General features: G+C 44.0%; 1 protein-coding gene across 3 annotated transcripts in view; it reads right to left on the reverse strand.

The window, feature by feature from the left end:
• Positions 1-11,722, reverse strand: part of SLC25A13 (solute carrier family 25 member 13) — a 187,147-nt gene extending 175,425 nt beyond the window's left edge. The window contains exon 1 of one of the 3 annotated variants that reach the window (XM_057504541.1): positions 11,460-11,722. Coding sequence is in view for 2 of the 3 variants with exons in the window: in XM_036894452.2 (XP_036750347.1) it covers positions 11,460-11,474 (15 nt within the window). In the remaining variant the exon portion in view is untranslated. The remainder of the gene's footprint in view (positions 1-11,459) is intronic. The other 2 variants (XM_036894452.2, XM_036894453.2) reach the window with 2 other exon arrangements.
• Between the last annotated feature and the right edge of the window lie 1,266 nt (positions 11,723-12,988).

Consider the following 12,988-nt stretch of genomic DNA (forward strand, 5'->3'; position numbering starts at 1 on the left):
ACTAGTTTATGTAACATTAAGCAGGGAAGCCGAGTTTTAGCCTGACAGAAAACCAGAATCCATATGACACAGAAGCCATAAAAGAAAAAATTAATAAATACATAACTTAGTTTTTAAAAAAATCGAAAGTATAAACCTGTTAAACATCAAACAACTTCTAAAAAAAAATGTCTTACACAGAGGACAAAGTGCCAAGGTTCTTAATTAAGTGCTCATAGAACAAATCAACATGAAAAGATAATCCAAAAGAAAACTGGGCAAAGGTCCAAGACCAGGCTCTTCTCAAACTGTTGGTGGACACCAAAAATGGCCTAACACAAATCTCCAAGGACCACCAGGAAGAGCAAATGAGGAGCTGGGCTTTTACTTCTGGAACTGAGATGGAAGATAATGGAAAGAAAGTAGAATCCTTAAATGCAAAGTCAACATCAACCTGCAATAAAATGAGTGTGTGAACTCTCACAAAGAATGAATGTTCTTGCTAGTGGGCCTGGGAGAGTAAGCACCAACATATCATCACCAGCCTGTCCTTTCAAGCCACCTAGTTGACCCAGCATGCTATTGGGACTAGCTGGTCTAAAACAGTGGCACTGGACATGCTGTTTAGATCTCCTGGGAATTTTCTGCTACAAGGAAGCCAGCGGTTCTTAGTCAAAAGGGAGTATATTTCTCCAGAGCCTCCCTGTGAAGCAGGCCCTCTGTAGTCATGCAGATTCATCTACCATGGGACAGCCCAGTCCCCACCAAGGTTTATTCAGCAGTTATGACTCTCCATCGAGGGCCGTCTTGGAGATTACCCATGCACAGCTTCTCGAGTATTTCCAAATCATTATTTTTTATTTTGGTGAGAGATGAAGGGGACTAAGAAAATGGTTTATTAGAAAAAGAGAGAAGTCTCCAATAAATCACACACATGGCAGCAGAAAATCTCCCTCCTCTTTCATTTTGCCACAGTGGCATGCAAAGTAAATGAGTAACTCAACAAACTGGTACTTTCAGAAAAGTTCATGTTATCTGCAGAAGGTCCCTGTCCTCAGGAGTTTAAAATCTAGTGGGAAACATAAAAGAAACAGTAAGGACCATGTTCTTTCAGAACCTCAGTATCATTATCTCACCCAAGACAATTTAAAAATGATTCAATATCTGTTATGAGCGAACTATGTGCCCCCAAAATTCATGGTGAAGTCCTAACACCCAGTACCTCAGAGTAAGACCCTATTTGGAGGCAGGATCTTTAAAGAGGAAATTAAGGTAAAAGGAGGTCATACAGGTGGACACTAATCCAATATAACCCTCATCCTTTTAAGAGGAGAACCTTAGGACACAGACATGAAGAATGGGGGAAAGATCCAAGGAAGACACAGGCAGAAGGCCATCTAAGAGTCAAGGAGAGAAGCTCTTAGAAGAAACCCTGCCAACACCTCGATATTGGACTTCTAGCCTTCAGATTTGCGAGAAAATAAACGTGTGTTGTTTAAGTCACTCAGCCTGTGGTACTTCTTTATGGCAGCCCGAGCACCAACTAACACAGTACCATTTATCACACACTCCTTACTCAACTTGCACCAATGGAGCCATTCTTTTATTTAATCATTTTGGATCGAGGTTCAAGCACTGCATTTGGTTGCCCTATCTCTTTGGGAGTCTCTCTTAATCCAGCCTTTTCATTCATAACATTGACATTTTTGAAGTCAGACCAGAGGTCTCACAGAATGTCCTACTTTCTGAATTTGTCTGATTGCTTCCTCATGATTAGATTCAGATTCAACATTTTTGGCAAGAATTCTCCAGAGGCCCTCTTGTGCTTCCCCCTGCACTGCATCAGTGGGTGACAGTGCTGCGCTGTCCCGTCTCCCGATGACGTTAAATGGGATGGATCAGACAATGAGGTAGAATCCTCAGTTTAACGTACTTTTCCCCCTTGTAATTAGTAAGTAGTTTACAGGGAGACACTCGAGATCATGGGAAGTCCAATAATCCTTTACTGAAGGGCTTTAGAACCTACCGAAAACCCTTGCCTGAATTCATTATTACATGCAGACTGCAAAATGATTTTTTTTCTTTTTCTATCATATCTTCTACTTTCATTAGTTGGCATTCTTCAGTAAATCAGAGCTTTACCTCTACACCCTCCATCTCACTTTGACTCTTTTTAGGGAGGAATAATAATTACTCTCAGAATGATGGATTTTTTTTTTAGTTTAAGGTGTTAAAATCCACTTGCAATACTGATCTGTTTTTATTGTGGTAAAACACACATAAAGTTTAACATTTTAACCATTTGTAAGTGTCCAATTCTGTGGCACTAAATACATTCACATTGGTGTACACCCATTCACACTATCCACTTCCTCATCCCGAACACAAACTCTGTACCCATTAATGTCCAATTAATTTTAATAGTCATTATTTTTTGTAATAATTGTGATACACACTCATTGCAATATATATGTATATATACATGTATACATGTATCCACATACACGTGTGTGTTTAAATGATGACAGTCATAATGTACCAAAAAGAACAACTGTTAATATTAAATTGTAGCCAACTAAAATAAACCATTCTGCAAAATGCGAATGGAACAGAAAGGCAACACCCAAACCCACTGGTTAATACAACATCCTAGGAAGCAACCAGGACTTAGGTGCCTCCTAATGGGAGTACTAAGTATCCAGTACCCTGAGAGAGGCACCCAGCACCACCTTGGAAGTAGTCTACCCAAAAACAAAAAATAAAAATAAATAAAAATAAACCGCAAGGAAATAAACAAAAGAAGAGCTGCAGGAGAACCTAGAGATGAACAGGATTTGAAAGATGTATCAATCAAATACCATGTGTGGACTGTATTTGAATCTTGATCAGAATAAACCAAGTATAAAAACTATGAACCAAGGACACAGGTTTTGCCTTCCTTACAGGTGCTTCAAGGAATCAGGAATTAACACTAAGTTTTCCTAAAACTGAAGGGAAGAACTAGAAAAACAAACAAAATCTGCCCACCAATGTAGGACAATGACAAGAAACAGTCTCTTCTCTGACTAAGCTCTAAGTTAAACAAATAAACAGGCTCCCTTTTTTTCCTGTTATACTGCTGCCATAGCTTTATGCAAGGAATGTGAACAGGGGTTGGGTACATCCAGAGGTTTAACGCACAAACCTCTGCAAAGGATATGAGAAGGGAGTGAGAGGGAGGTGATACAGTTAGTTAGGCAACAGCCAGGACCAAGGAGGAGTTAGGTAGCTGAAGAGATCAGATTTTATTCTGTAGGCAGCATGAAGCCACACTGTGTAGCAAGGTCATTTAAAGAGGGCAGTGTGGAACAGTAGTTATGTGCATGGACTCTGGAGGCAGGCTACCTGTGTTCAGTCATGGCTATGCCAGTTAAAGCTGTGTGACCTTGGACAAGTCACTTAATCTCTCTGTGCCTCAAGGGACTAACTGCTCTATACAGATGAGTTTCCCCACCTGTATACTAGAGACAATAACAGCACTTACATGTCACAGGATTATTGCGAAGATTTAATTACTGCATCTGTAGAGTGCCTAGAACAGTGCCTGGCTTTTGTTAAGTGTTACACAAATAAATGTAAGTTTTTGCTGTTACTGTTATTTGCACAACCTTTCTGAGCCTTAAGTTTCTCTGTCAAATGAGGTTATAACACCTTCCCTGCCACTTTGGACATGATGGTAAAAATCAAATAATGGGTCTTCCTATTATCTGGTTATTTTTAATCTCTGTGGACTGTGAGTTCCTGAAAACAAGTCCAAATGGCTTACTCATTATGGGATGCCCGGCACCTAGCACAGGAGCTTGTAGAGAGCTGGAATCAATAACACACTGGAATGCATTTTTTTAAAAACTGTTAAGTGCTGTACGCATGAACACAGTACTGCTATTAACAGGGCAAGAAGAGCTGATCTTACAGCTGCCTTTGACAGTCCGGGGCAGGACGGAGAGGGAAGTGCAGGGAACACCAGCAAGCCCAGCTTGGCAGCTGTAGCTTAAAAGTAATGAGAACCTGAACACAAATGGTAGAGAAAGGACACACAGGCTCCAGGGAAGATGGGTTTAACTGACCCAGAGAAGACAGACTTGTCCAAATTCTCACCACCAGCGGAAGCAGTGACCAGGTTCTCCGGCCTCTTTTGTCCAGAGCATTTTCACTAAGCCAGAGCTACTGATTTGGAAAAAAAAAAAAAAAAAAAAAAAAGAGTTCTTGATGCCTCTTCCCACATAAGCAAGTAGTTCTAAGCTAACTGAGTGGTTAGGGGTCCTCTGCAGCTCAGCCTACAACTGTGACCAGGGTCAAGACATATGCAAATCACATGTCTAACTTGGAAAAAATACTAAACATGCACCTGGGATTCAAGCCTGTTCATATCAGGCTTACGATGGGGTTCAGGGCACAGCCCAAAATACACCACCTTGACATATTGAGTATCTTAAGCTGAAGGTGTTTGAGAAAACAGCAGAAGCAGGAAGATCACTCAAACCTCCCCCACCTACCCACCCACCCACCCTTCCTCCTTGCAACAGGCCCCGAGAACTCCCATGTGCAGGGTATCCTCTCTGTACCTGCAGGAGGGAGGACATTCTTATCACCAGAGACAAGGAACTGGGGCCAAGAAATCTGTTCAAACAAACCTTGTTAAACTCACCCTTATCTCCCTAGTTACTTCTTCACCGTGTACTACTCCTAGCCCACATCTCTTTGTCTTGCCAATTCTTCACAAGTTTACTATTTCTTTATCTAAAAGGAATGACAGCTCCTCCAGCAATCTTCAGGTCTTCAATGCATGTGTAAAAATTCAAATTTGTATGTTTTTCTCCAGTTAATTTGTCCTTGTCAGTTTAATTTTCAGACCCAGCCAGGAACCCTAGAAGGGTCAGGGAAAACTTCCCTCCCTCCACCCTAATCATACGTATACAGTTTACTTACAAATTGTACTGCACAACTCTCATGCAAAAGATATTTTACCATAAAACAGTAAGTATATCTTGAAACATCTATTATATCAAGTCAACAGTTTTCATGGCTAACAAGTAGAAATCATGACCGCATGTGGAAATCAAGGCAAAGCTACAAGCCTAATAACAGTCATTAAATAGAGTGGTTTATGTAGGTTGAATCGCTTAGACTTTCAACACTGCCAACTTTGCTATGTCGTCAGCACCTAAAGCCACAAGGAAACTTCCAGGCCTACTTACACCCAACTAACTGCACAGCAAACTTCCAGAGAAATGGCAAGCATGAGCACTCTCTTTTAAAGGTTTCTAATCAACAAAGCAGACACCACTCTACAAATCAGTCCCTTGAAAGAATTCTGAGCTAACCAAGCAGAGCTACCATGAACTGGGTTGGTTTGCCCCAATGAGAGGTTCAGGCCATGAAAAAAGGGTTTGCCCAGTTGCTGTTCAATTCTTTGCTAAAGGAACTGTATCACTGCCCCAAGGGCACCTCCTTCCTCCTCCCAAGCTGAACCAACACCCATTCATTTGCTCCAAAGCCCACCCAAAAGCATCCACGGGATCACGGCAGGAAGGACAGGTGTCTATGAGACAGCAAGTGCCAAGCAGGGAGAGTAGGAAGAACTGTGCTCTGCAGACCAAACCCTCACCATGGAGGGCACAGGAAGGCACGACTCCATTTAAGAACTCAACACCAGCAGAGGTTGGCCACAGGACTGCAAATCAAAAGAGCAGAAGTCAGAACTCCTCTGACAATCTTACAAAAGAACTCAAGATCCAACAAGGCCTGCTCCCTGACTTTCTTATAGTACATACTGGCTTTCGACTCTTCCCACCTCTCCCCTCGCCCTCCAGTTCTCCATTTGTTGACCAACGTTTGTAAAGCCATGTGGCCTACCTGGGGAAGGACAGCACAGGCACTGAACTAGGTTAGGCAGGGAAAAGGCCTCAAGACCAGGGCTACACTGCAAGGTCTGCTCCCTGGGCATCTAGTCTGGGAGAGAAAACCATAGAAACCTCACAGGAGACAGGGGGGCTTTCATCAATGGTGATAAACCTGTACTCTAGGCTAATTACAAACCTATATAACCTTGATGCCCAAGTACCCACGTGAGATGGGGCAGAAGAGCTGAAAAGAAATTGTTAGGAATGAACTTGTAGGGACCCCGACATATCCTTCCTTTGAACTGACACAACAGGAATTCTCCTATCTCCCTACATTCCTTCCTTATCCCAAGGGCCAAGGGGACAAAAACAGCCTAGGGTGGTGGCTGTCAACCTCTGAAGCACATCTGATTCTGGGGAGTGTTTAAAAACCTTCAGGCTCAGTTCACACCCAAGTCCTATTAAATCAGAAACTCTGGCTGGACCTGGCATCAGCAATTTTATACCTGCCCAGATGTGCAGGAACCCCTCGCCTCCAACAGTGCAGAAAGCAAGAGGGCTTCAAGGGACTATGGAGCAATTACAAACTTCTCTAGGACTCTATTTGTTCACCTGGTAAAAAGGAACAGGACTGATGAAGGGCGGAGTGAGAATCACTGTGTTATATGAATCCCAAGGCCTATGGAGCTCCATCAAATCTGAAAATCAGTGAACCGCAGAAACTTAACCATCATCATGGTGGCATAAAAAGAACTCAAACCATTCTTCCTGCCCAGCACAAAAACTGCCTGCTTTATTATGAGAGCACCAAACACCCAGCAGTGTTTACCGTAAGAGAAAACCTTCAACCTGAAGAATATCCTTAATAAACTCAATCATATTTTATCCTCACTACCGAAGAGGGTATTATTATAGAAGAGAAACGTGAAAAACATGGGGGTTAAACATACAGCCCAAGCCCTAAGTTGTAAAATACTGGACTAAAATTTTTACAAAGGTATAGGACAGTGATGATTGTTGGGCAACTCTGAATATACAAAAAAACTACTGAACTGTACACTTTAAATGGATGTACTCTATGGTATATGAATCATATCTCAATAAAGCTGTTTTTTAAAAGAGGTATATGACAACTCCTGGACTCCACAATCTGTTTCAAAAGCCATGTAAACAAATAAACACTGCACTAAAGCACATACTGAATGCCACAGTATCCTGCAGAGACAAACTACTGGACTGGAATGATCAGGAAATATGTATGTCCATAACTGATGGCATGTGAACTGTCATATGCACCACAGGGCCAGGAAGGGAAAGGGAGAGGGGGATTAGGAGCAGAGACTCTGAGCACAGACAGGCAGGTTCAAATTCAGGCTGTATCACTTACTCACTGTACAACCTTGAGGAAATTATTTAACCTCTCTGCACCTCAGTTTCTCACCTGTAAGATGATAACAAAAACAGAGAGCACCTACTTCTTGGGATTGTGAAAATTAACCGAATTACTAATTTTATAGCACTTAGGAAAGTATGTGGCACACAGTAGGCATTATTTAAGTCTGGTTTATACTGAGGTACCTAATTTCCTCTCTGAAGCGCCCCACCCATCCTGCCAGTATACTTGCCTCCACCATGCTAAACTACCAGGTGGACAATATGGTAGAAAGGGTAAAAGTACAGACTCTGGAGTCGGACTGGCTGCATTAGAATCCCAGCACCCTCACTTCCTAAGTGTCATCTAAGGCTGCTTTCATCACATCACCTCCTGGTGTCTCAGAGTCTTCTTCCCTAAGCTAGGAATGACAGTATGTAACTCACAAGACTGTTCCAGGCATGAAGTGAGTTAATAATGAAACGCATTTAGAACTGAATCTCCTGTCTAGTAAGCACTCAATACATGTTAGCTGCTCTTTTATTTATTTTATAAGCTGTGATCCCCTACATGTACTATGTGCTCTCACCTCTCTGCCTTACATTTGCTGTTTTCCATCACTAGAATGGGTCTTTCTCTTTCCCCATCCATTCCTTCTGAAACACCACCACCTTTGAGACGTTTCCACCTCCCACCCCAGAGACGGCCTCCTTTCCGGATGCTCCTATAGCCCTGTAGTGGCACTGACCCTCCCACAGGTTCATTGGTGAGCGGATTCAGCCCATGATATGGTGGTGGTTTTCTCGATGGCCCAAACAGCCCAATCCATTTATGTGTCCACACTGAAGTCCCATTTGGAACATCAGGAAGAACGCAATACACAATACTAAATGAATCAGTCAGTGATCATAGCAACAACTCACCTAAAAAGAGAATATCCATCCTAAGTGTACTAGTCCTACAGACCACATTTTCATTATTACTAACATTTAAATTTGTCCCCAAATTTCTTTCTTTTCGTTCTATGCTAATTTTACCCAAGTTATTGGCCCATGTCCAGTTTCACACCAGAACATCTCTCATGCCTCAGCTCAAGTGAGCATTCCCTAACTCTTAAGTTTCATCTAGTTAATTTCATCATTAATAATGTATAAACCCCACCAATGACAAAGAAGGAATGTTCACTACAACAAAAAGGGGGTGGAGGAGGAGGAATGGCTATCCCCTCTATTATAACTTTTTTTAAATGAATTTTTTTTGTTGAGTTACATAATATATAATTTTAAAAACTCATTTTCATTTTAAAACATGCAGGACAATGTTTGGAAATTTTTAAAAGAAATACTCAAAAGAACTCAAACAGTACAGGCAGACCATTTACTATTTACCATCTAACAAGGGAACCCATAAAGATTGTTTCCACAGAAGTAGGCAGCAAGAGAATTCTAGAAGCCTTTTGAGTTCATGTCAAAATACTAAGAGCTTTAGATCAATGTTACTTCATGAAAAAACAAGTACCTCTTGCACTGTCAAGTAGTAATCTTCATGCAGAAATCAAAATGAAAGCAAACCAAAGACTAGATTCTCAGCCTATCTATTTAAGCTATTTAAAGGAAAGGACATGAATAATTACTTACATTTGAATAAATGAAAGACAAAAGAAACTAAATGGCTAGATTAAGAAATCTCTAGATATTGCTAAATTCATTCAGAAAATATCGTCTGCTTAAATATTCAAACAATTCACCACAGTGAGTTTTGGAATTGACCTGCACTTGTTAAGTTTCAGATCCTTGGCCCAATTTCTTGGATACACCATTGAACTGGACTTCTCTCCTAGACTGGCTCCTCAAGTTTTAAAAAGGGATGTCAATCTTACCCTCAGATGAAATTGCTAAGCCTGTGGCTCCATGGCCAACAAAGCAACAGGTAATACCTGCACTCCAGGAGAAAGCGAAGTGCATGCCCTTTCATTCGGGCAGCTCAGCACTGACAGGCAGCTGACACAATCACTCCACAAGCAATGTGCCCAAAGGCAACTACATAAGGAGCATTCTTGGACTAAGAGAAACCAGCACAGCTCATTTGGGGATCTCTTATGACTACATTTACTAACAGCCTTGCGCTACAAGGGACATAAGAAAGGGGCTTATGAATCACACAGATATATTTTTGGGGCCATGAGGTAGTTCTGAATTGCAGTTTGCTCACAGCATATAAAAAGCCATGGGGAGAAACTGCTCTCAGATAGCAAGCAGTACAGAGAGACTTCTCCCGTAAGTAACTGACCTCACGGACGGTTTCCTCTTTGTTTGGGCTGCTAGAAAGTTCAGTCACCTCTCGCAAAAGGTTATTTTCCACTAACCTTAGTCCTGGCTTCATCTGACTTTTCCTTTATCCTGTTTTTCTCATCTACTGACTTGATTTTGATAAGTCTTGTTGGACTGCAAATATATGTATATGTATGATGTCAGCAATCAGGAATCCTGATTAATCCAGAAAAGAGGCAAGTTTAAATGAATAAATAAACAAAAACGTAAGACCCCAAAGGAAAGAAAAATTGAAATGGTTCACTTTTCCACTCACTACTTGGCTAAAATTCAACTGCACTCACTGATAGGATGTGGCAGTTTAATAAAAACACAAGAAGCTAAACCTGCTTCTGTGCCACTTACTTCATATCAGTTAATCACTTTTCTCCTCCAGTTACATGCATATTCCTCAATTTTGGTTCCTCAGTTATTTTATCTCTAAATTAAGTAAAATTATTTAATTCATCTGCTGATATAAAAATGACAGTAAAGTATACTTATCTACTTCTACCTACTCTCCTAGCAGTTGTCCCCTCCAGGGAACTAATTCACACCAAGCCTTGGTACTGATTGCCTGCAAATTTAACATAAAGAAAAGGTACTGGGTTCAAAAGGGTTAAGGAAGCTTCCAAAAATGAATCCCAGTGATCCTCAGAGAATCGACCTCAAACAGTTACCTATACTCGTGCTCACACACACAAACACACGCATGCACACACCCAGAGCACACTCCTAAGGACGGAATTCAAGAGTATCCTGGGAAAAGAGGCCACTTGGGCCACGCAGACTAGGAATATGAAGCAGCCTGAAGATTTGGGGAGCCTGGAGAAACTTGAGTTATAGAACAGCATTTAAATATATTTGTCTGCTTACAATTTCCATTGCAAATGTGATTAGTTTGCCTGAATAAATAGGAATATGATGTGTTGGCCACGTTTTCCTCTTGAGGGTTATCACAGTGTTTTGATTAAGGACAAATGTTTGAACTGTTGGGTATATTTAAGTTCACTGCACTTAAAATGAGCTACGAAGTTGTATAGGCTTGATTAAAGGACTGCCGTCGAGAACTTAAAATTAAAAGCAATAAATTACAATGATTCAAGTGATTGGGACTAAATATGGTCTTCTGCCAGAAAAGTCGAAATGGAGTCCAAAAGACTGAAAGTGTCCAGGTTTCAGGAACTGGTGATAGAGGAAGGTCAAGCTGTTGGAGTTGCCTTTCCTCTGGGTTTGTGAATGATTCACATTACGCAGAATTCCTTTTAAGTAGAACTTCACAGGAGTTACAGGCTCCCAGGACAATCTGTTTTGTCATTTCTAAAAAGAAACCTCTCAAATGCTCAGAGGCGGGTATGTAAGTGTTGTCAGATGCGGGGAGCAGGACGAGAAAGCTGGGGCGGAGACGGGAGCGAGGTCCTGCCGGGTCTGCGCATACCCGCTCAGGCCAACTCTCCCAGCCGTCTGCAAAACGGAAGTCAAGGTGACTTCCCCACCCGCGGGAGGGCGGAGCCTCTGAAACCTAATAGGATCTGGATTCAGCGTGGGCCGTCCCCTGGAAGGAGAAGCCCGGGTCAACAACAACCGGGGTCAGAGACAGGAGTGCGCTGGGGTGGCCGAGCGGTGCAGCTCACCCGCCCTCCCCGCCTTGGCCCCCCGCCCTCCCCGCCGCGGCAAGGGTCCAGCCCGCAAAGTTTCTGCTGCAAGGTCGGGCCTCGGTCCCCGCGCGGGCCGCACGAGCTGCCCGGGAGGGGCGGTCACCCGCCTCCCGCTGCTGCAAGGTGGCACAGCTGCCCCGCGCCCCTTCCTGTCTGCTTTCCCCGTCGCACCAGCCCGGCACGTGGGCGCCCGAGCCTCTCGCGCCGCGCGGGCCCTGTCCGGCCGGCGCGCTCCGCGGGGCAACGGGCCGACGCTTACCTTGGCGGCCGCCATGCTTCGCCCCGGATGCAGGCGGCTGCGGAACGCTCTCAACGGCTCGCTTGCACTGCGGGTCCGAACGGCTCACTTCCCGTCCCGGTGGCGGCGGGGGCGGTGATCCAGCCCGGCAGCGTGCGCGCCTGGCCTGCCTCCCCACGCCCTCCCGCAGGCGCGGGTCATGCGGGCGCCGCCAGCCCATTGGCTGGGCCCGGCTGGGGCCGCAGAGGCGCGCGTGATCCGGACGGCCTCTGCCCTGCAGCCGGGGTGGGCCGGGGCCGCGGGCGGTGGACGGGCGCGGGCACGTGACCCCGGCTGCGCTGTTCCTGGTGGCGACCTCTACGGCGGGTACCCGGGGGCGGTGGAAGGGTGCAAGCCTGTCTCCTGCGGGCAGGCGCCCTCGCCTGCCCTCGAGAGACGAGCTGCTGATCTCAGGGGCTGTTCCAGGCCCTGGAGACCTGCAGGAGGGGCACAGAGCCTTCAGAAGCTGAGCATTCCACTTGGTCACCTGTTCAGCCAGGTTTTCTTTGTCGGTTCCCTTTCAACGGGACTCCACTCTTCCGAGCCATATAATGGATTCAAAAGCATTAACCAGTCGGAGGAAAGGGAGCAAAGTAACTTTGCTGGCAAGCCTATTTTAGGTCAAATCTCTTAAACTAATTATCAAACGGGTGTATATAGTGCAGAACGTAACATTCATGGAGCTATATTGCCTTTCAGCCCTGCATATTAGGATGGTAGCAGTAAAAAAAAGGCACCCCCCCCAAGACACCAAAATAGGCCCCACTGAGATAAATAGGTCAAAATTTTAATGGAAAATGTAAATGCATAGCCTCCAGAGGACTTATTCCTCTTTATCAGAATTTCATTCATCTCTGCCATCAACATCTATAATTAAGACAATGGTGGCAAGGGAAAAGAGCTTTAAGTGTTTTGTGGATTATGGCTATAGCCTGTCAGCAAAAGTGTTCATTACTGATCGTTTTAATTAATCAACTGTTTCAGTGCCTACTATGTTGGGCTTGGGGCCCAGGAATAGCAAAATGACTTGAGAGATGGTCTAAGTCCTTAAAGAGCTCACAGGCTAGTGGAAACGCAGGCACATAGATAATTAACTTCCCTCTGTCTTGTTAGGCAACAACCTGTTCGCAGGATACTGTGGGAACACTGATGACTGGAGAAGCCTCCGCAGCAACATGATTGATGCCTAAGCTGAATGCAGAAAAGTGGCTGTGTATAGTCCTGTGAGGTGGAGCGGAAGGGTTTTCCAGCCAGATAAAATAAGGAGAGGCAAGAGGCTGAGAAATTGCTAGGGAACCATAGCAACTTACAAGAGTGAAAGGCAACTTGACTGTGGGGCTGGTGGAAGAGGTAGGGTCCATGTCATGAAAGGTGTTGGGTGCCATGCTGAAGGGTGTGCACCTTAACTGAAAGGCTTTATTTAAGTCAGGAAATAGTATGGCTAAGTGTACAATATCGATGGATCATTTTGCCTGCAATGTGGAGCATAGGGTAAGACAGACTATCGGAAT

This window comes from Manis pentadactyla, chromosome 7, assembly GCF_030020395.1.
Source record: "Manis pentadactyla isolate mManPen7 chromosome 7, mManPen7.hap1, whole genome shotgun sequence".
In the NCBI taxonomy this organism is placed as follows: Eukaryota; Metazoa; Chordata; class Mammalia; order Pholidota; family Manidae; genus Manis; species Manis pentadactyla.